Genomic DNA, 22908 nt, shown 5'->3' on the forward strand with positions numbered 1-22908 from the left:
ATGACAAATCTGTAATAAACACATTTTTCCATACCCCAACTAGGAGAGAGTATAGTAAAAGCTGTATGCAGATGCCCTGCCATTAAAGTTTAGCAGTGTACCGATCTCTGCTCTCTCTGTGGCCGCCCATTGACTTAATTTCCCTTGCAAGGCAGGAGAGATCTGATGTAGGGAGGAAACTGCCTGTTACTGTGCATTGGTCAATACGTGGCGCGTACCTCATGCTGTTTCTGTTAGAAAAGTTTCTATATTTTTTCTTCTTCATTCCATAGGGGACACAGGGATACGCTGGGTAGAGCCAGGAGAGGTAGATTCGGCCACCAAATAGTTAAGATCACTTTCCCAGCAGCCCTGGCTCTCTCTCTTCTATACCCTGTCTCCAACAACAGGCAGCCAGTTTTAGTATGGTGCCGGCAAGGAGAGAGCACCATTTTGAGGGTGTTTCTTTCATTCAACTTTTTTATTTAAATGGGCAGTGAAAAGCATTTATAGGACGAACTCGCTGCTTCTCTGACGACCCCCAGCGCTAGTTGCCGCAGCACTGGCGACTGGGTCCTTGACTTCAGCCATGATTCCTTTGCGCACAGGAAACGTCTCCTTGAGCAGTAAATCCGTAGCTGGATGCATATGGGGGACTGGTAAAGCAGCTTCCTGCTTGCAGGGAGCCGCATAGTTGTGGCTTTCGCCGCTGGTGTGGGAGATTACCAGCAGCGCTGCTAGTGGGGGCGTCGGCCCTAACCACCCACTAGACCACCAGGGTAGCACGGCAACAAGACACTGCTACTGTGTGGCGGCCATATGCCAAATGTGTAAAACAGGCTTTTCCTGTTAGACACTTCTTGGCCTTCTCCCTCTCTGCAGACAGCCCACTACAGGGTGATATCTTCTCTATCTCTCTCTCTTTCTCTCCTCCTACAGAGTAACGCTGGGCAGCCATTTTACAAACCTTTAGCTCCCTTGTTAGGGTTGGTTTATTGAACACTATTTGCACTTTTTGATTTCTGTGCATTGATCGTTCTGTGTGCATATATGGTGAAGTGATTGACCTGTGTGTCGCTGGCAGTTTGGTATATTTAATATTCTCTATTTATATTATATATATATATATATATATATATATATATATATATATATATATATATATAGGTGTAGTACGGTATGCCGGCGCTCGGGCTCCCGGCGACCAGCATACTGGCGCCGGGAGCCCGACCGCCGGCATACCGACAGCGCGTCGAGCGCAAAGGAGCCCCTTGCGGGCACACTATTTTATTCTCCCTCCAGGGGGGTCGTGGACCCCCACGAGGGAGAATAGTTGTCGGTATGCGGGTGTCTGGATTCCGGCGCCGGTATACTGTGCGCCGGTATCCCGACATTCGGCATACAGAAGACCACCCTATGTATGTGTATATATATATATAGTCTGACTAGAACACCATTTTTGGTATTCACCATTTTAAAATACCCTCTATAAAGTCCCATTTATTACTCTATTTGTATCACTTTACCATTCATTGCACGACCCCAGGTACTTACAATTGTTTTATCATTTTTGTGTGTGGGGACATTCTTTGATTACTTTTTAATGTCTTCCAGAAATAAAGCACCCAGGGAGTTGGGTGTTCCTGTGTTACTTAATTGTAGAACCTGTACTGAAGTGCTTTCTCCTCCGGTCTGGACCACGATGGCAGAGGAATCCCTTTCACAGTCCTCTGTGTCCATTGTTACATTTATGCTTCATAAGGTTCCTGTGGCCACTGCTACCAGTCAGGAACCAGCATGACGAAAAAAACAATAAGGTGTATATACCACCAATACTCCCGGCGCAATAATCAATAATTTATTTTCACTTTGTTCAAGTTTCACCAGCTGCACAAACAGAGGCTTTGCAAGAGCCTTAAAATGAAAAGCACTATACAGCACAGAGAGTGAGTGCGCTATGTGAATCAGACCAAAGTAAAAGTAAATGGTTAGCAAGTGTTTTCTTTCACTCATAAAATCCAAGAGACTTGTTTAAAATACAGATATTTAGAAAAGCACATACATAGTCACAATTTGATAAAATACTGAAACAAATGTAGCAGCCACAATTGACACACAAAGATCAATAACATATATTAGGATAAGTATGCCATAAAAAACTCCATAAAATACCAGCAATATCGGCAGATGATTTAACCAATAATATTCAATTTATAAAAATAATTAGCTCTCAATATAAATGCTCTGTGTCGCTTGGAACAGCCGCTATTACCTGCGGCACATAGATTAGTGCCTGCAATGAAGAGAAATATAGTCTCACAGCTACAGAGGGGATATATAGTCTCAAATCTACCTGTCACTGGCGTCCCAGTGCAGGGTGAGTTCCCAATGTGATTTTTACCTGATCAAGCGGGATTTATGTTGTAATCAATAGTTACCCCCTCTGAGTGTGTATTTCCACCACCGTCACTTTGTCCTGGCGGGTACGTCAAGTCCCGAGAATTGACGGGACAAAACGCGTTGACGTCACCTCTTGTTGGAGTACCGCCCAATTCAAACACTTCAGTCTAAATGCTTGTGCTGCCTCTTGCTAGTGTGCCGCTCATTGTGGTCTCCTGCCGCTCTTGTTTCCAAGCCGTCTATTGTGGTCTCCAGCCGCTCCTACTGCCATACCGTCCGCTGGTTGGAAGCTTACAACCGTACCCGCCAGGACAAAGATCCCTGCACTAGTGCTAAAGTGCCGGCGGTGGAAATACACACTCAGAGGGGATAACTATTGATTACAACATAAATCCCGCTTGATCGGGTAAAATTCACATTGGGAACTCACCTGGCACTGGGACCCCAGTGACAGCTAGATTTGAGACTGTATATCCCCTCTGTAGCTGTGAGACTATATTGCTCTTCATTGCAGGCACTAATCTATATGCCGCGAGTAATAGCGACTGTTCCAAGCAACACAGAGCGTTTATATTGAGAGCTAATTATTTTTATCAATTGAATTTTATTGTTTAAATCATCTGCCAATATTGCCTTTCCTTCCATCTGCAGCACCTCCCAGGGTGTGAACACCTAGGTTTCGCACTTTTCTTCTGCAAGGGGTCAGTCTTTTTCTAGATTCCAGGGCACCAGATCCTGGGCTAAGCAGCCCTTGTCCAATAGGCGATCCATCACCAAGCCAGCTGACTAGCCTACTGCATGACGGGGTGGGCCTCCATCTGGGAGTTCCCAGTGTAGGAGACTAGCTTCTTTTCGATGATGTATGGATGGCAACCACGTCAGAAGCCTGGGTCTGAGGCATAGTTTTCCAAGGCTAACCTTTTCAAATGCATCTTTCTCAGCCAGGTATTTTTCTTTTGCCTTTTCAGTAGGTCCGTAATAAGCAAGAGGAGTCCGTTCGCTCCATTCTGGTCTCCAGGGTTTCTATGCCAACCTCTTCCTGGATCAGTAACTGGACATCTCATTCTGACCCATCTTCAACCTGAAATCGCTGAACATGTACCTGCGGGTTCCCAAGTTCAGCATGGACCCTCTTTGCTCTATCATTCTGGCTTTGGTACTGGCGATTTTCCTTTTTACATTTTACCATCCACGTCAGTCCACAAAGCCTCCTCTTTGGGGTGGGAGGATGATTACCAGTCCAGTAGTTGTCATTTGGACTTTCCTCTGCTCCTTGTATTTTCACGAAAGTCATGGCAGCACACCTCCAACGCAGAGGTGTCGGTTTTCTGCCTTATCTGGATGACCACCTTCTCCTGACCCATTCTCCAGATGTCCTCAGAGTCCACATCAATTTGACAGTGGATCTGCTACAGTCTCACGAGTAGTCAATTGATCAAGGGATCCACTTTGATACCTTCTCAGAAGATGCTACACTTAGGGGACTTACCGGATTCCAGGGTTCGGCAGGTCTTCTTTCCAGCTTACTGAATTCAGGCTTTACAATCCAGGATTTCGTACATTCTTAAGTCCCCATTGGGGGGCGGTCCACACCTTCATGCAGATCCCCATTGCCATTTTTGGATCTCAGGACTGGGTCCTACTTGACACAAGACAGGTCTTCTCGGGTAGAGGGAGGGGACCTGTCATCAGATGTTCCAGGGTCTGTGGACTGCTCAGGAGATCCAACTGTCCATCAATGTCCTGGAACTCAGAGCGATGTATAGTGCTCTTTGCCAAGCACAGCCTCTCCGCCAGTGTTGTCCAGTCAGGGTGCAGTCTGACACTGCATCACCCGTCGCTTGCATAGACCACCAGGGTGGCACTCGCAGTCCCTGTACCATGAATAAGGTGAGTCTCATTCTCCAGTGAGCAGAGTGTCTTCTCCTAACTCTGTTGGCAGTCTATATTCCCGGGATCCAAAATTGGGAGGCGGACTTCCGTGAGTAGAGTTTTCCTCCTGATGTCTTTGTACTTTTGTTCCTCTGCTAGCCTCTACCAGACATTGATGTGATGGCATCTCTATACAACCGCAAGCTGCCGAGATACTGATCCCGGAGTCTCCTGGTGGACACCCTAGCAGTGCACTGCTCATATACCTCTTCCCTCTGGTTTCAGTGATTGTGTGGATCCTCCGCAAGTGGAAATTGGAGGGAGGCATAGTGATTCTCATGTCTCCAAATTGGCCATGATGGACATGGTACGCGGATCTTCTGAACCTCTCCATCTCTGTGGTTGGATTTTCTTTTCTCAGGGCCTGTGTTTCTACATAGGTCTTGCCCCTCTTCGCCTTGATGAGGTGGCTCTTGAGATTAGTTCTCAAGAAAAGGGGTTTAAAAGAAGGGTCATTTGTAACATATTTAAGACCTTGATGCCGCTTTCTGACAGTATTTATCGCCAGGTTTGGAGGACTTAATTTGATTGGATTTTAGCTAGAGGCTTCATCCCAGTTGTGAGTCTAGGCTTTTCTGCAAGCTGGTCTCAATTTGGGTCTCTTACTCTCTTCCTTGATGGTTCAGATTTCAGCCCTTTCTGTTTTCTTCTCTTGCACTGTTGCCCTTGTATCTGGTGTCTCTGTGCAACTTTTCCTTTGTTCTTAGAGCTCTCCTGTCTTCTCCCTTTGAACCCTTGAAAAGCTTGGACATTCGTTTGCTTTCGTGGAAGACTGTATCGGCCCGAAGAGGCTTGAGTGCCTTGTCTTGCCGCTCGCGGTTTCTGTTCTTCCACTCAGACCGGGCTGTTCTTTAGACATGCTTGGGTTTCCTTCAGAAGGTTGTGTCTAGATGTTGCATCATATGGGTGATCATGGTCCCTGTTTTCCAGGTACCAGACTCCTCACCGAAGGAAGCATCTTTGAATGTTGTGAGGTCTCTCCGGATCTATGTGGACAGGACACAGTATTCCCGTATGATGGATTCTCTTTTTGTCCTGTATGACTTTCACAGTCTAGGCTGGCTAGCTACTAATCCAACTTGGATTTGACTATCCACCAGGCTTACTCGGTGGCGGACCTTCCTACCTCTGCTGTGGTGACTGGTCAGTGTTAGTCTCTTCAGCAGCTATACATGATTTTCTTCTTTGTATAGCTGCCACGTAGTACTCTACCCATACTTTATTAATTTGCCACCTTCACTTCTTCAGATGCAGTTTTTGGGGCGAAGGGTTTTCAACACAGCTCAGGCATGTGCCCTCCCTTGTGGAGATAGCTTTGGGATGTCCCAGTATATCCCTGTGTCCCCTAAGCAATGAAGAAGAAATATAAATTGATGTTCTTGTTTAATAATTTTCTTCTAATCCATAGTGGACACAGGGCGTCCACCCTGATGTACCTGGTTTGCGGAGTTGTTTTACACTACTACCGTTTCCCGGTTCACATCCACTGTGTGTTTGGACCGGAGTGTGTGCCAGTCTTCCTTCTTTTCGCTTGGGCTTACTATCTTAAACTGTCTGTGGCTAGGGTCGGGGTATAGAGAAGAGGGAGCCAGGGCTGCTCTGAAAGAGAGCTTAACTGTTTGGGGCCCAGACTCTACCTTCTTCAGGATTAACCCAGTTTATCCCTGTGTCCCCTATGGTTTCGAAAAAAATTATTTAACAGGTAAGAGCACAAATCTCCCTTTTTTATATAAACTTACATAATGCATTAAGTTGTAAAAATATTTTTTCTGTAACTGCTATGGCATTTTAAGGTATTGCCTTTTGTTATTTATTTAAGGTTATCCTACATTTTAATTTGGTATGACTGTATCATTTACATGACACATCTAATATTTTTGTCCTTTAGATTAAGACCATCTTGAGTGGTTTTATTATACGTGGATACCTAGGCAAATGGACATTGCTTGTCAAGTCTATGACACTGGTGCTGGCTGTGTCTTCTGGCCTCAGTCTGGGAAAGGAAGGACCTCTGATTCACGTGGCTTGCTGCTGTGGTAATATCCTGTGTCATCTTTTCACAAAATACCGCAAAAATGAGGTCAAAAGGAGAGAGGTAAGAGCACGTGTAATTAGGACTCTTGACTCAGTATATTGATTGTTTTCCAATGTCTTGTTCATTAGTCAGTATGTTTAAACCCTATAGCGGAAATAATAATTTGAAGTTACTGTGTGTTCTTAAATGATTGTTTATGTGTAATGGGCCAAAGTTTATTATGACAGGGATTATTCTGATGAAAAATTGTATTTATTTTTTTCAAACTTTAATTTCTGCTGTGGGGTACACTGGGTTCCACAAGGATAGACATTGGGGTGTAGAGTAGGATCTTGATTCGAGGCACCAACAGGCTCAAAAGCTTTGACTGTTCCCAAGATGCATAGCGCCGCCTCCTCTATAACCCCGCCTCCCCGCACAGGAGCTCAGTTTTGTAGTTGGGGCCGCAGATAGCAGGCACTTAACAGAGGGGCTGCTCCTAGCAGCCCTAAAGAAGCTTTTTAAGAAGACTTCAAGGGCTGCAGCAGTGTGTAGATGTCAGGAGACATTCACTGCTGCAGATCCATCTCTCCCCTGCGGCGCTGTACACTCCCGTGCCCTGGTTGCCGGGTAACTACAGCGGGAGGCTCTGGTTTTCTTCCTGTCAGACACACACGGCTGGGGCTCTCCGGAATCGCATGGCCGCGCTTCGGGAGGTGGTGAGTGGGTCCCGCTCGCGGGACCCATGCTGTATCGCGATCCGGTGCGGTCGGTGGGAGGCGGGCCGCGCGCGCTGGCGGTGGACACTGTGGCATACAGGCGATCCCACTAGATCACCAGGGCATGGGTGCAGGTCAGGTTTTCTCTCTAAACCTTTGTACAAGTAGCCCGCAGTACCAGGTGGTTTTACCAGCAGAGGGGATAAGGCTTAGACCTGCAGCCCCTCCCCCAGCCCCAGGGCGCCATTTACAGTAAATGTTCCCGCCGTGAAGCTGCATATCTGTCTCTCCCTCACTCCCTGTCAGTGTTTGGGGGTTCAACCGTATGTGGTCCCCGCGGCTAACCCGCCGTGGGCAGATAACTTGTCTGCTCAATTAAAGTAATTGACCAGTCTTTGACTACTAAAAAGTCTGCCCCTCGCTCGCCTAAGACCAAGGGGTCCTCTAAGCGAGCTTTTACATCCTCACAATCCACTGCTGTCACTGACACCTCGTCTGATGAAGATGGCGCTTACACTGACCCCACAGATTCTGACACAGATACTGCTGATGGGGAGGGTAGTTCACAAGTGGATGTTCCTTATTTTTTGGAGGCTATTAAGTTGATTCTACAGATTACGAATGATTCCGAGCCATCCGTCCCTCCTAAGAAACCAGATAGGTTCAAGCGTCAGAAGGTGGTTAAACAAGTTTTACCTCATTCTGACCACCTGGTGGATATACGTCAGGTATCCTGGGAAAATCCAGGTAAGAAGTTTGTTCCTCACAAGAAGATGCCGACTCGCTATCCCCTCGCGCCGGAGCTGTCAAAAAAATTGGGAGACGCCTCCTCTAGTGGACTCTCATGTGGCAAGGATGGTGGTTTCCTCAGCTCTACCGGTCACTACCATCACGTCTCTGAAAGAGCCTACGGATAAACGTGTGGAGGGTTGCCTGAAAACAATTTCCACCCTCACAGGTGCTGCGCAAAGGCCCACTATTGCAGCGACATGGGCTGCAGAAGCTATTGAAGCGTGGGCCCTAGAGTTGGAAGCTGAAATCTCTTCTGACCATGCTAGACAGTGCTTGTCATATATTGTCACAGCTTCTCCCTATATTAAAGAGGCGGCTTCTGATGCCAGTATTCTAGCGGCCAAGGCTTCTACTACGTCAGTCCTGGCCCACCGGATATTGTGGCTGAGATCCTGGTCCGTGGATCTGGATTCTAGAAAAACCCTGGAGGTACTCTCTTTTAAGGTAGATATTCTGTTTGGGGAGGACTTAAATAAGATAGTGGCTGATTTGGCTACTGCCAAAACTGCCTGTCTGCCAAGTACCGCTCCTTCTGTGCTGAAGGCTAAAAGTACTTCCTTTCGTCCCTTTCGTCCTTCAGGTAAAGCAAAAGGTCAGGCGTACAACAAACAGGCCCGCACTTCCAAACCTGGTAAGTCGAAGCCCAAAAGAGCCTGGGCTGCCCGTCAGCCAGCTTCCAAGACCGATAAGCCTAATGCATGAAGGGGCAGTCGTCACTCGAGGTTACGCCATAGCCTTCAAAAACGGTGTCCCTCGCCGATTTTGCCTGACAGACGTCCCTTCGGATCAGGTAAAGGCAAAGACTCTACATTCGGTGGTACAGACCCTCCTGGACACAGGAGTGGTAGTACAGGTGCCTCTTGCTCAGAGGGGCCAAGGGTACTATTCTCCACTGTTTCTAGTCCTGAAACCGAATGGGTCCTCCCGGCCCATTCTCAACCTCAAGGCATTGAACAAGTTTGTGAGAATCTCCAAATTCCGTATGGAAACCCTTCGCTCTATTGTTCTGGCCTTAGAACCTGGGGATTATATGGTCTCCCTGGATATATAGGATGCTTACCTGCATATTCCTATAGCAGCGTCGCATCAGCAATACCTGAGGTTTGCGGTTGGCAAACTCCATTACCAGTTTCGGGCGTTACCTTTTGATTTAACCACGGCTCCGCGAGTCTTCACCAAAGTTATGGCGGTGATGACGGTGGAACGCCGCCATCAAGAGGTCAGGATCCTACCGTATCTGGACGATTTGTTGATCCTGGCAAATGCCCCAGAGATTCTCCTACGTCACTTGGATCTGACTGTCCGGTTTCTGCAAGCCCACGGGTGGCTCATCAACTGGAAGAAATTCTCCCTGGTCCCTGCTCAGAGCATGGTGCACCTGGGAGCGCTATTGGACACTCACAATCAGTGGTTGTTCTTGTCTCGGGAGAAAGTCCTGAAGCTTCAGGACAGGATTCGTTGCTTCCTCTCTCGCCTGCAAGTGTCGATACATTCGGCATGCAGGTGCTGGGCCTCATGGTGTCAGCATTCAACATGGTGGAGTATGCTCAATTCCATTCTCGCCCCTTCCAGAGGCTGATTCTGGCCAAGTGGGATGGCCTGCCTCACCGGATCAGGTCTCACATGATCTCTTTGACTCTGGAGGTCCGTCTGTCGCTGTACTGATGGCTCCAGGACCAACGATTGTGCAGGGGCCATCCCTTCTGGATATCTGACTGGGTCCTGTTGATGACGGATGCCAGTCTAATGGGTTGGGGCGCGGTTTTGGAGCAACACTCCCTTCAGGGTCGGTGGACCAAGCAGGAGTCCCTCCTCCCGATCAACATTCTGGAATTGCGGGCGGTCTTCAACTCATTGAACCTGGCCCAGCATTTAATACAGAACCGTCCTGTTCAAGTACAGTCGGACAACGCCACCACAGTGGCTTACATAAATCATCAAGGCGGCACTCGCAGTCGCTTGGCAATGAAGGAAGTTTCACGGATTCTTCAATGGGCGGAACGCCATCTACCGGCCATATCGGCAATATTCATTCTGGGAGTCCTGAATTGGGAAGCGGACTTTCTCAGTCGTCAGGACGTACACGCCGGAGAGTGGGGCCTCCATCCAGAAGTGTTTCAACTCATAGTGGAAAGGTGGGGCCTTCCAGACGTGGATCTGATGGCGTCTCGAGACAATCACAAGGTTCCGGTCTTCGGAGCAAGTACAAGGGATCCTCAAGCAGCATTCGTGGATGCGCTGGCGGTGCCATGGAACTTTCGGCTGCCGTACGTGTTCCCTCCAGTGTCACTCCTGCCCAGGGTAATTCAGAAGTTCAAGCGAGAAGGAGGAATCCTGCTTCTCATAGCTCCAGCGTGGCCCAGACGGCATTAATTCTCAGACCTTTAAGGCCTATCGTCAGAACGTCTGATTCTACTTCCACAACGCCCAGATCTCCTCGTTCAGGGCCCCTGTGTCTACCTGGACCTGGCCCGGCTGTCCTTGACGGCGTGGCTCTTGAAGCTTCCGTCTTGTGGGCTAAAGGTTTTTCTCAGGCGGTCATTAAAACTATGTTGCGGGCCCGGAAACTGGCTTCTGCTTGGATTTACCATCGGGTCTGGCATTCTTACTTTGTTTGGTGCACATCTAACAATTATGACGCTTCCAAGTTTAGTACAGCCAAACTTTTGGCTTTTCTTCAGCAGGGCCTAGACTTAGGCCTGCGTCTGGCCTCCCTCAAGGTTCATATTTCTGCCTTGTCGGTGTGGTTTCAGAGAAAAATTGCGACTTTGCCTGATGTTAATACCTTTACTCAGGGTGTGTTGCGTATCCAACCTCCCTATGTCCCACCTGTGGCTCCTTGGGACTTGTCGTGGTGTTGGAGGCGTTGCAAGAGTTTCCGTTTGAACCTCTGGGCTCAGCTGACCTTAAGTGGCTTTCCCTTAAGGTGGTGTTTTTGCTGGCTATTGCCTCTGCTAGAAGAGTGTCGGATTTGGGTGCCTTGTCCTGTAGTTCCCCATATCTGATTTTTCACCATGACCGGGCGGTTCTTCGAACTCATCCTGGATATTTACCTAAGGTGGTATCTTCGTTCCACCTTAATCAGGAGATTGTGGTTCCGGCCCTGGTCTCTCCTGACTTGTCTCCCAAAGAGCGGTCTTTGGATGTGGTACGGGCTCTTCGTATCTATGTAAATTGCTTCTATTAGTAAATCTGATTCTCTTTGTTCTGTTTGGTTTTCACAAACGTGGCTGGCCTGCTCACAAGCAGACTTTGGCCAGATGGATTAGAATGGTGATTGTACATGCTTATGTGAAGGCTGGTCTGTCAGCTCCTGCTCACATTACGGCCCATTCTACTCGGTCTGTTGGATCTTCTTGGGCAGGCCGCCGTGGTGCGACCCTTGAACAATTGTGCAAGGCGGCTACGTGGTCCTCAGTGAACACGTTCATAAGGTTCTATGCCTTCGATACTGCCGCTTCCCAGGATGCTTCCTTTGGACGCCGGCTTCTTGTGCCCGCTACAGTACGTCCCCTCCCATAAGGAACTGCTTTAGGACATCCCCAATGTCTATCCTTGTGGAGCCCAGTGTACCCCGCAGCAGAAAACGAGTTTTATGGTAAGAACTTACCTTTTGTTAAAACTGTTTCTGCGAGGTACACTGGGCTCCACAAGGCTCCCACCCTGACGCACTTAGCTTCTTTGGGTTGGTATGGCATTAGCCGCTGACACTTCTCCTGTCATGAGAATGTGGTGTTTGTGGCTACTAACTGTTGTCGTCTCTTTTCCTGCTACTGCATTGGGCTGGTTAACTAAAAACTGAGCTCCTGTGCAGGGAGGCGGGGTTATAGAGGAGGTGGCGCTATGCATCTTGGGAAAAGTAAAAGCTTTTGAGCCTGTTGGTGCCTCGGATCAAGATCCTACTCTACACCCCAATGTCTATCCTTGTGGAGCCCAGTGTACCTCGCAGAAAGAGTTTTAACAAAGGTAAGTTCTTACCATAAAACTCGTTTTCAACTTCTATTGTATGGACTCGCACTATTTTTTTATGGTTACAAATAGCTTCTATATTTGGTGCAATATCCCTTTTTCTTTGCACATATTCACTAGCTAAGGTGTAATTATTTGTTCACAAGAAAGCATTACAGCAGCACTGTAAAATAATAACTGGAGCGTCAGACAGTACTTACTGCACTCCCAAAGAAAAAGTTATTTAAACTTCTACCGCAGCATGCGGACCCAGTTAATGAGGTTCTGTCTGAACAATTGTGTGTCGGTGGAACCAGAAAGGCTGGAAGATGGAGAACAAAGGCATCAGAGGTGACATGAAGGTAGTTCTGTAGTCCTTTACTTAGCTTTTATTAGATGATCACCTGTTCTCCTGAGGGGTGTAAATTATTGTAGCCTATTAGTAGAATGTTGCTGTTTGTGCATTCAGCAGTGACACTCTCCTCTTGTAAATTAGGTGCTGTCTGCCGCAGCTGCTGCTGGAGTATCGGTCGCTTTTGGTGCTCCCATTGGAGGAGTGCTCTTTAGTCTGGAGGAGGTAAGTTTATGCTACTGCTTTCCCAGCCTTACCATTTATCTCTTTTGTGAAGACCAACACGTTTGTCCTAATTTTCTTTTCTTTAAAGAATATCCTTTGTCAGTTTTGTTATTTCTGCTGCGTGGTACACTGGGCTCCACAAGGATTAACATCGGGGTGTAAAGTAGGATCTTGATCCGAGGCACCAACAGGCTCAAAGCTTTTGACTTTTCCCAAGATGCACAGCGCCGCCTCCTCTATAACCCCGCCTCCATGCACAGGAGCTCAGTTTGTAAGTGGGTGCCATGCAGTAAGCAGGCACTTAACAGGAGGGCTGCATTAGGCAGCCTATTCATTGCTTTAATTGAAAGAAAGAACTGAAGATTCTTCTGTCATACTACAAAGGGCTGCAGCAGGCAAAGTCTCATAGACTTTCCTGTTTGCAGCTCCGTCACCCCCAGCGGCGCTGTATACTACCGCGCCCTGGTTGCCGCGTCACTGCAGCGGAGGCGCCGGTTCCTTCAAATCGTGAGTCACACACACGCCGCCGTCCTCCCGGATCGTGGGGCCGCAGGAACGGGGGAGGTAAGGGGCTTCTGTGCCCGCACTTTACCGCGATGCAGTGTGGCCGTAGGAGGCGGGCCGTGCGCGCGCTGGCGTGGACACTGATTACTGGGCAGCCGCTCCACTAGCCACCAGGGACACTTAATGTGCACAGGTCTGGGGGGCTTTTACTGTACATAAACCCCATTTTTAACTGCCCGCATCGCCCGGTGAAGATGCCAGCAGGGGGAGCAGGTCGGACCTGTGGCCCCTCGCCCCAGCCCCAGGGTGCCATTTCTACAAATGTTCCCGCCCTGGAGCTGCTTTCCTCTCCTTCTCTGCCGTCCAGTAGCCATCAATGATATAGCTGTGCTGTTCCTGGGACTGCTGGGTCAAATCCTCCTCTGTAGAATTGCCTGATTGCCAGTGCTGTGCTTCCTCCAGGACACATAAGTATTCTACCTGTCACTGGGACAGTGTTGGTTAAGAAAGAGTGCATACAGTCAGGGTTGTGTGGTGCAAACACCCTGTGATATACATCCAGTAGTTACTGTGCTTTGTTTTATCTATTGTTAACACATATAGCCATGCTGAGTATTACTTTGTATTGCTAGTCCAGTGCAGTTTTATGATACATAATTTCTGCATGGTACGCTTGTGACTATATTTGTGTATGCATGTAGCTGCTGCGTGGTTGCCTTATTAAAGAGTATTTCACTCAGTGAGCTACTCCTATATTGCTATACCTGGGGGGCTAAGTGTATCAGGTTTCTTTCTGTATAATATAGGATTGTATCACAAGATATACTTGCTGTGTATTTTTACTTGTGATTCATAATCACCCTATATATCTATTGAACTCCCGGTGTGTGCTGTCATAGGCACACTTCACCGAGTGTTCTTGCTAGGTATATTGCTGCTACACCTTCTACCAGGTTGCCTGTTATTGTGCACAAAATGTCTGCTACACGTGGCAACGACGCTGGGGCTTCTCCCACATTGCGTAGTAGTGAGGCCGCAGACGTGATAGAGGAGAATATGGCAACTGAGAGTTCAGGTTCAGGGGATTCCTTAGCCCACAGGGAGTCAGTAGCACCTGGGGCATCTCAGGACCCACCTTGGGCTACGTTTTCCACGCTGTTAAACACGCTTGTAACTAAATTGGCGCACCCTGTGGGACCACCTGTGCCAATGCAGCAGTTTATGGCCCCCGCTATTAATCCGCCATGGGCAGATCAAATCTACACTTAGTTGCAGCATTTGAACCGGTCATTGACTAAATCTAAGTCTCACTCTCGCCCGCCTAAGACTAAGTCGTCTTCTAAACGGGCCATTACCTCCTCCCAATCCACTTCTATACCAGACACGTCCTCTGACGAGGATGGTGCATATACTGATCCCACAGACACTGACACAGATGTTTTTGATGGGGAAGGGAAGTCATTGGTGGATGTCCCGGATTTGATTGAAGCTATTAGGCTCATTCTTCAGGTGTCTGATGATCCTGAGCCTGAGGCTGTCTCTAAGAAACCGGATAGGTTTAAACGTAAGAAGGTGGTTAAACAAGTTTTACCTCATTCTGAACACCTGGTTGACATACGTCAGGAATCCTGGGAAAATCCGGGGACAAAATTCACACCGAATAAGAGACTGCTGGCTCGCTATCCTCTCTCTGCGGAGGTATGTAAGAATTGGGAAACTCCTCTGCCTGTAGATTCTAATGTGGCGCGTATGGTTGTTTCCTCTGCTCTGCCAGTCTCTACCGTCACTTCTCTGAAGCGACCTACGGATAGACGTGTGGAGGGTTGTTTGAAAGCGATTTATACCCTAACGGGGGTTGTGTATACGCCAACCATTGCAGCAACTTGGGCTGTTGAGGCGTGGTCTCAGGAGCTTGAGGCGGAACTGCCTTCCAACGCATCTGAGTATGCTCGACAATGTCTCTCGTATATTGCCACGGCTTCTCTGTATCTTAAGGAGGCGGCCTCCGATGCCAGGGTGCTCGCGGCCAAGGCTGCTACTACGTCCGTCTTGGCCAGACGTATCCTTTGGTTGAGATCCTGGTCGGTGGATATGGATTCCAAGAAAACCCTGGAGGTGCTTCCTTTCAAGGGAGACATTCTCTTTGGAGAAGACCTCAATAAGATTGTGGCTGATCTGGCTACTGCTAAAACAGCTTGCCTACCTAGTACGGCTCCTTCCGCACAGAAGGCTAAAAGTACTTTCCCTCGGCCCTTTCGTCCTCCAGGTAAAGCAAAAGGTCAGGCGTACCCAGAGCAAGCTCGTGCTTCCAGACCTGCCAAGCCCAGACCGAAGCGTGCCTAGGCCGCCCGTCAGCCAGCTTCCAAAACTGACAAGCCTGCCCATGACGGGGCGGGCCTCCCTCTGGGGGATCCCAGGGTGGGGGGCCGACTTCTAGGTTTTGCCCAGGAATGGTTGAAGACCACTTCAGATACCTGGGTGAGGGAAGTCGTCGCTCGAGGTTACGCCATACCCTTCAAGAATCGTCCCCCTCATTGATTTTGCCTGACAGATGTGCCTCTGGATCCGGCAAAAGCAAACACTTTGCACTCGGTGGTACATTCCTTCCTGACCACAGGAGTGGTAGTACAGGTGCCTCTGGCTCAGAGAAGCAAGGGGTACTATTCACCGCTGTTCCTAGTCCCGAAACCTAACGGGTCCTCGTGGCCCATTCTCAATCTGAAGTTCTTGAACAAGCATGTGCGGGTCTCCAAGTTTCGTATGGAAACGCTGCACTCTATTGTTCTGGCCTTGGAGCCTGTGGACTATATGATCTTCCTGGACATACAGGATGCCTACCTACATATTCCTATTGCGGTATCTCATCAGCAGTACCTGAGGTTTGCGGTGGGCAACCTTCATTACCAATTTCAGTCGTTACTCTTTGGTTTGACAACGGCTCCATGAGTTTTCACCAAAGTTATGGCGATCATGACGGCTACACTCCGCCGTCAAGGGGTCAGGATCCTACCATACTTAGACGATTTGTTGATCCTGGCAAATTCCCCAGAACTTCTCCTGTGTCATCTCGATCTGACCAGTACATGAAAGCCCACGGGTGGCTGATCAACTGGAAGAAATCCTCCCTGCTTCCTGCTCGGAGTTTGTTACATCTGGGAGCGTTATTGGACACTCACCACCAACGGTTGTTCCTGTCTCAGGAGAAAGTCCTGAAGCTTCAGGACAGGATTCGATGCTGCCTATCTCGTCCGCAAGTGTCGATTAATTTGGCAATGCAAGTGATGGGTCTCATGGTGTCGGCTTTCGACATGGTGGAGTATGCTCAATTCCACTCTCGCCCTCTGCAGAAGTTAATTCTGACCAAGTGGGACGGCCTGCCTCACCGGGTCAGATCTCCCATGATCTCATTGTCTCCGGAGGTCCGCCTGTCACTAAGCTGGTGGCTTCAGTACCAGCAACTGAGCAGGGGCTGTCCCTTCTGGATATCCAACTGGGTCCTTCTGACGATGGATGAGAGATTGGGGCGCAGTGTTGGAGCAACACTCTCTTCAGGGTCGGTGGACCAAGGAGGAGTCTCTGCTCCCGATCAATATTCTGGAACTGCGGGCAGTGTTCAATGCGTTGATAATGGCCCAGCATCTAATACAGAACAGACCTGTTCAAGTACAGTCGGACGATGCCACCATGGTGGCGTACATAAATCATCAAGGCAGCACTCGAAGACGCATGGCAATGAGGGAAGTATCACGGATTCTTCAGTGGGCAGAGCCCCATCTGCCGGCCATATCCGCAGTGTTCATTCCGGGCATCATGAACTGGGAAGCGGATTATCTCAGTCGTCAGGGCGTACACGCCGGAGAGTGGAGCCTCAATCCGGAGGTGTTTCAACTTCTCTTGGACACGTGAGGTCTTCCTGATGTGGATCTGATGGCGTCTCAACACAATCACAAGGTTCCGGTCTTCGGAGCAAGGACAAGGGATCCTCAAGCTGCGTTCATGGACGCTCTGGCAATTCCATGGAACTTTCAGCTTCCGTATGTGTTCCCTCCGGTGTCACTCCTGCCCAGAGTAATACAGAAGTTCAAGCAAGAAGGAGGAAACCTGCTTCTGATTGCTCCAGTGTGGCCCAGACGGCACTGGTTCTCCGATCTCCTGGGTCTCTCGTGGGACCGTCCCCTTCTCCTTCCACAACAACCAGACCTCCTCGTTCAGGGCCCTTGTGTTTACCAGGATTTGGCCCGTCTGGCTTTGACGGCATGACTCTTGAAGCTTCCGTCCTGAGGGCCAAGGGTTTTTCTGAGGTGGTCGTTCAAACTATGTTGAAGGCCTGTAAGCCGGCTTCTGCTCGGATCTACCATAGGGTCTGGAATGCTTACTTTACTTGGTGTGCGTCTCACAATCATGACGTTTTCAAGTTTAGTACGGTCAAACTATTGGCCTTTCTACAACAGGGCCTGGACTTAGGCCTGCGTCTGACCTCCCTCAAGGTTCACATCTCTGCCTTGTCGGTTTGGTTTCAGATAAAAATTGCTACCATACCTGATGTCCATACATTCACTCAGGGTGTGCAGCGGATTCAGCCTCCTTATGTGCCACCGATTGCTTCAGCTAGAAGGGTCTCGGACTTTGGTGCCTTATCCTGTAAGTCTCCCTATTTGATTTTTCACCGTGACCGGGCGGTTCTTAGAACGCGGCCAGGTTATTTACCCAAGGTGGTGTCTTCCTTCCACCTTAACCAGGAGATAGTGGTTCCGGCCTTTAATTCTCCTGAGTTGTCTTCTAAAGAGCGGTCTTTGGATGTGGTATGGGCTCTCCGTATCTCTGTGAAGAGAACTTCCTCCATTAGGAAATCTGATTCTCTCTTTGTATTGTTTGGTTTTCACAAACGTGGCTGGCCTGCTTCCAAGCAGACTTTGGCCAGATGGATTAGAATGGTGATTGCACATGCTTATGTACAGGCTGGTCGTTCGGTTCCTGCTACCATTAAAGCCCATTCTACTTGGTCGGTTGGACCTTCTTGGGCGGCCCACCGTGGTGCGACCCTTGAACAATTGTGCAAGGCGGCAACGTGGTCCTCAGGGAACACGTTTGTAAGGTTCTATGCCTTCGATACCGCCGCATCCTAGGATGCTTCCTTTGGACACCAGGTTCTCATGCCCGCTACAGTACGTCCCCTCCCATTAGGAACTGCTTTAGGACATCCTCGATGTTAATCCTTGTGGAGCCCAGTGTACCCTGCAGCAGAAAACTACATTTATAGTAAGAACTTACCGTTGTTAAATCTTTTTCTGCGAGGTAAACTGGGCTCCACAAGACGCCCACCCTGACGCACTTAGCTTCCTTGGGTTGGTAATGGCATAGCCGCTGACACCCTCTCCTGTGGTGAGTGTCTGGTGTAATTGGCTACTAGCGATTGTCGTCTCTGGTACCTGCTACTGCATTGGGCTGGTTAACGAAACTGAGCTCCTGTGCATGGAGGCGGGGTTATAGAGGAGGCGGCGTTGTACATCTTGGGAACAGTCAAAAGCTTTGAGCCTGTTGGTGCCTCGGGTCTAGATCCTCCTCGACACCCCGATGTTAATCCTTGTGGAACCCAGTGTACCTCGCAGGAAGAGATTTATCAACGGTAAGTTCTTACCATAAATCTCGTTTTTATCATCAGACAAATGTAACGGAGCATGCAGTGTTTAGGGCTGCCTCTCCCTTTATTTAAATGTAAGTTATTGAGATTTGTCCTCCTATATAACTTGGTCAAACTTCTCTACTTCCATTATAAAAATCCTTTTTACAAAAAAGAGAAAGACGAGATTGCCTGATAGTGGTGCATACTAATAATAATAAAATGTAACTTTTAATTCATATTATTAAAAACCATTTCGAAATATAGGATAAAATATAAGGATGAGAAAGAAAGAAAAGTGTTCTAAAATATGACTTCCTGCACACAGGGAGCACCTATAAATACCTTGCTGTAAAGAAATGTATCTCTATATCAATTAGCATATCTGATAATATTGAATTATAATCTTTTTAGGAAGTACATATAACAGTGGGTCACTGTGTCTATTTGGACTTTCATGTGGTACAATTAAAGAGAGTGATCACCCAGGGATCTTTGTGGCCACACTGATTTATTAAAAACCTCTAGAGTGATTTTCTTATATATAGACTGTATGTCAGCATATTTTGTCATACATCTCATTGGTTACATCGAGAATAAAGAACAAGACATGGATTGCTGGTAATTGTATAACATTTAATAATGAGTACACAACAAGACATTTATCACAGCTAGGAACTATATAACGTTTATTAATAAACACAATAAAGTATACAGATATCTGCATAGCATAAAGGCATATAAAACTTACAGTTTGCGGGCGCCCTGTGTGCAGGAAGTCATATATTTTAGAACACTTTTCTTTCTTTCTCACCTTTATATTTTATCCTATATTTCGCAATGGTTTTTAATAATACGAATTAAAAGTTACATTTTATTATTATTAATGTGCACCACTATCAGGCAATCTCGTCTTTCTCTTTTTTGTATACATGTTACTCTATCTTGCCTGTGGTAGCACCCCCCAGTGAAGATAATTCATACAAACAAAATGGTATATATCTAATGGGATTGGTTCAAAGAAATAGATGACTTGTGCGACCTTCTCTTTTTGTATATAAAAATCCTTTTTAGGCAGAAGGGCTGGTTTACGGATACTGCATTTAGATGCAAACATTTCCCTGGAACATATAGAGTTCCCATTCTCCACAAATACATTTTTAGTTAGTGATTCCACTAATGAAATGCAAGTGGGAGAAACAGGTGGTTATTGCTTATATTTGGGTGTTTTATCAAAACCTATTATACATTTTGCTATATGTGTATATATACTTCTTGCATCTTTAATCCACACATTAGTAAATAGTTTTTTTCACAGCCTCATAGGGCTGTGAGCAAAAATATTTGAGTCCAGCACTGGAAAGGGTGCGACCTCGGGTGCTTTTCCTGGCGTTTACCTACAGTTCCATTTGCAACTCGCACCCTTCGCTGGGAATAGCATTCCCCCCTACAGTATATCTATATTCCATGTATGTTTTACCCTGTTGTGTATCCATGTCTCCTTACCTAAAAAATTAGCAAAAAGTATGTGCAGAAACAAGCTTGAAAGTGCTCATCCGCATAAATAGCAAGAGATGAGAATAACACAGATGTGTCCTCATACACCTAGCATATTTTAATCGTATAGCTTTGCAAAGGGTAGTGATTCCCTACCTTCATACTTATTTCTGAATTTAGCTGCACCCAAAGTTGCTTATATTGTCCTGGGCACTTAAGATTAGAATTTTTGTTGCAAGTGAGTTGGTATAAAGTTGCAGTTTAAGCACTTCACAGCATTGGCGGGCATTCTCATAATGCTGGGGGCTTGTCCAGCGCAACGGTAGCTGCTGGGCATCCCCCAGCCTCTCCCGGCACCACTGCTCGGTGACACCATCCAAGGGGGTGACGCCAAAATAGCAGAGCAGGTCTGCTATTTTGGTATCACATCTTCGGATGGTGTCACCTTGAGTGGTCTGCACGCCCCCTAGTGATGCCACTGCAACACAGTGTGACACAATGCAAGGCACAACTCCCTTACATCAGTCCTAAGTCTTTTACCTTTTTACCCAGGTTAGTGTCCTAAGTTGCACCCAGCTACTGCTTGCAATGCCAATTCCAGAGTCCGGGGCACCTGTGCATTGTACTTTTTTCTCGAACGTCCTAGAGGATGCTGGGACTCCGTAAGGACCATGGGGATAGACGGGCTCCGCAGGAGACATGGGCACTTTAAGAAAGACTTTGACTCTGGGTGTGCACTGGCTCCTCCCTCTATGCCCCTCCTCCAGACCTAAGTTTGATACTATGCCCAGAGGAGCTGGGTGCATTTCAGGAGCTCTCCTGAGTTTCCTGTTAGAATGCATTTTTGTTAGGTTTTTTATTTTCAGGGAGCCTGCTGGCAACAGACTCCCTGCATCGAGGGACTGAGGAGAGAGAAACAGACCCACTTCTCTGAGTTTCAGGGCTCTGTTTCTTAGGCTACTGGACACCATTAGCTCCAGAGGGATCGGTACGCAGGTCTCACCCTCGCCGTCTGTCCCAGAGCCGCGCCGCTGTCCTCCTCGCAGAGCCGGAAGAAAGAAGCCGGGTGAGTATGTGAGGAAAAGATCATCACAGGCGGCAGAAGACTTCAGATTCTTCACGGAGGTAATGCACAGCACTGCAGCTGTGCGCCATTGCTCCTATTCACCCACACACTCCGGTCACTGTCAGGGTGGAGCGCGCAGGGGGGGGCGCCCTGGGCAGCAATTTATGACTCCTATATGGCATATTAGTGTATATACATGTACAGCTGGGCACTGTACATGTATATAGAGAGCCCCCGCCATAATTTGAAATATTTTGAGCTGGACAGAAGCCCGCCGCCGAGGGGGCGGAGCTTCTCCCTCAGCACTCACCGGCGCCATCTTTTCTCCACAGCACCGCTGAGAGGAAGCTCCCCGGACTCTCCCCTGCTTGACACATGGTAAAAGAGGGGTTTTAAGTAGAGGGGGGGCACATTTTTGGCAAAATACATATTACAAGCGCTACTAGGTAAACACACTGTGTTTTTTCCTGGCTCATATAGCGCTGGGGTGTGTGCTGGCATATTCTCTCTCTGCCTCTCCAAAGGGCCTGGTGGGGAACCTGTCTTCAGAAGGGCTTCCCTGTGTGTGTGCGCGGTGTGTCGGTACGCGTGTGTCGACATGTCTGAGATTGAAGGCTCATCTAAGGAGGAGGGGGAGTGTATGAATGCTAGGTCTCCGTCAGCAGTGCCGACACCTGACTGGATGGATATGTGGAATGTGTTGAGTGCAAATGTTAATTTACTGCACAAAAGATTAGACAAAGCTGAAGCTGGGTTACAGTCAGGGAGTCGACCCATGCCTGTCCCAATGTCGCCTGGACCTTCGGGGTCTCAGAAGCGCCCACTATCCCAAATAGCTGACACAGATACCGACACGGACTCAGACTCCAGTGTCGACTACGAAGATGCAAAATTGCAGCCAAGGGTGGCAAAATTTATTCGATATATGATTATCGCTATAAAAGATGTTTTGCATATCACTGAGGAACCCCGTGTCTCTGACACGAGGGTGCACATGTTTAAGGGAAAGAAACCAGAGGTCACCTTTCCTTCCTCACATGAGCTGAACGATTTATGCGAAAAAGCGTGGGAAACTCCAGACAAAAAACTGCAGATTCCCAAAAAGATTCTTGTAGCGTATCCTTTCCCGTCACAGGACAGGATACGGTGGGAATCCTCCCCTAGGGTGGACAAAGCTTTAACACGCTTATCAAAAAAGATAGCGCTTCCATCCCAAGATACAGCTACCCTCAGGGATCCTGCTGACCGCAAGCAGGAGGTTACCTTCAAGTCCATTTACACACATTCTGGTACGTTACTCAGACCGGCTATTGCGTCGGCCTGGGTTTTTAGTTCTGTAGCAGCATGGACCGATTCCTTATCAGCAGATATTGAGACTCTTGATAAGGATACCATTTTAATGACCCTAGGGCATATAAAAGATGCTGTCCTATATATGAGAGATGCTCAAAGAGACATTAGTTTACTGGGTTCCAGAATAAACGCTATGTCTATTTCTGCTAGGCGTGGCTTATGGACCCGGCAGTGGACAGGTGATGCCGACTCCAAGAGGCATATGGAGTTGTTGCCTTACAAGGGTGAGGAATTGTTCGGAGAGGGCCTCTCGGATCTCGTCTCCACGGCTACGGCAGGTAAATCAAATTTTTTGCCATATATTCCTTCACAACCTAAGAAAGCGCCTCATTATCAAATGCAGTCCTTTCGTCACAATAAAAGCAAGAGAGCACGTGGATCGTCCTTTCTTGCCAGAGGTAAGGGCAGAGGGAAAAAGCTGCACACCACAGCTAGTTCCCAGGAACAGAAGTCCTCCCCGGCCTCTGCTAAATCCACCGCATGACGCTGGGGCTCCCCTGAGGGAGT

General features: G+C 48.0%; 1 protein-coding gene across 9 annotated transcripts in view; it reads left to right on the top strand.

The window, feature by feature from the left end:
* The window catches only part of LOC134948811 (H(+)/Cl(-) exchange transporter 5-like), a 389251-nt gene that overhangs the window by 293370 nt on the left and 72973 nt on the right, over positions 1-22908 (top strand). For 8 of the 9 annotated variants that reach the window (XM_063937054.1, XM_063937053.1, XM_063937050.1 and 5 more), the window contains 2 exons: positions 6200-6406; positions 12281-12361. In XM_063937054.1, the coding sequence (XP_063793124.1) occupies positions 6200-6406; positions 12281-12361 (288 nt within the window). The remainder of the gene's footprint in view (positions 1-6199; positions 6407-12280; positions 12362-22908) is intronic. The other variant, XM_063937057.1, reaches the window with a different exon arrangement.

Source organism: Pseudophryne corroboree, chromosome 8 (assembly GCF_028390025.1).
Source record: "Pseudophryne corroboree isolate aPseCor3 chromosome 8, aPseCor3.hap2, whole genome shotgun sequence".
In the NCBI taxonomy this organism is placed as follows: Eukaryota; Metazoa; Chordata; class Amphibia; order Anura; family Myobatrachidae; genus Pseudophryne; species Pseudophryne corroboree.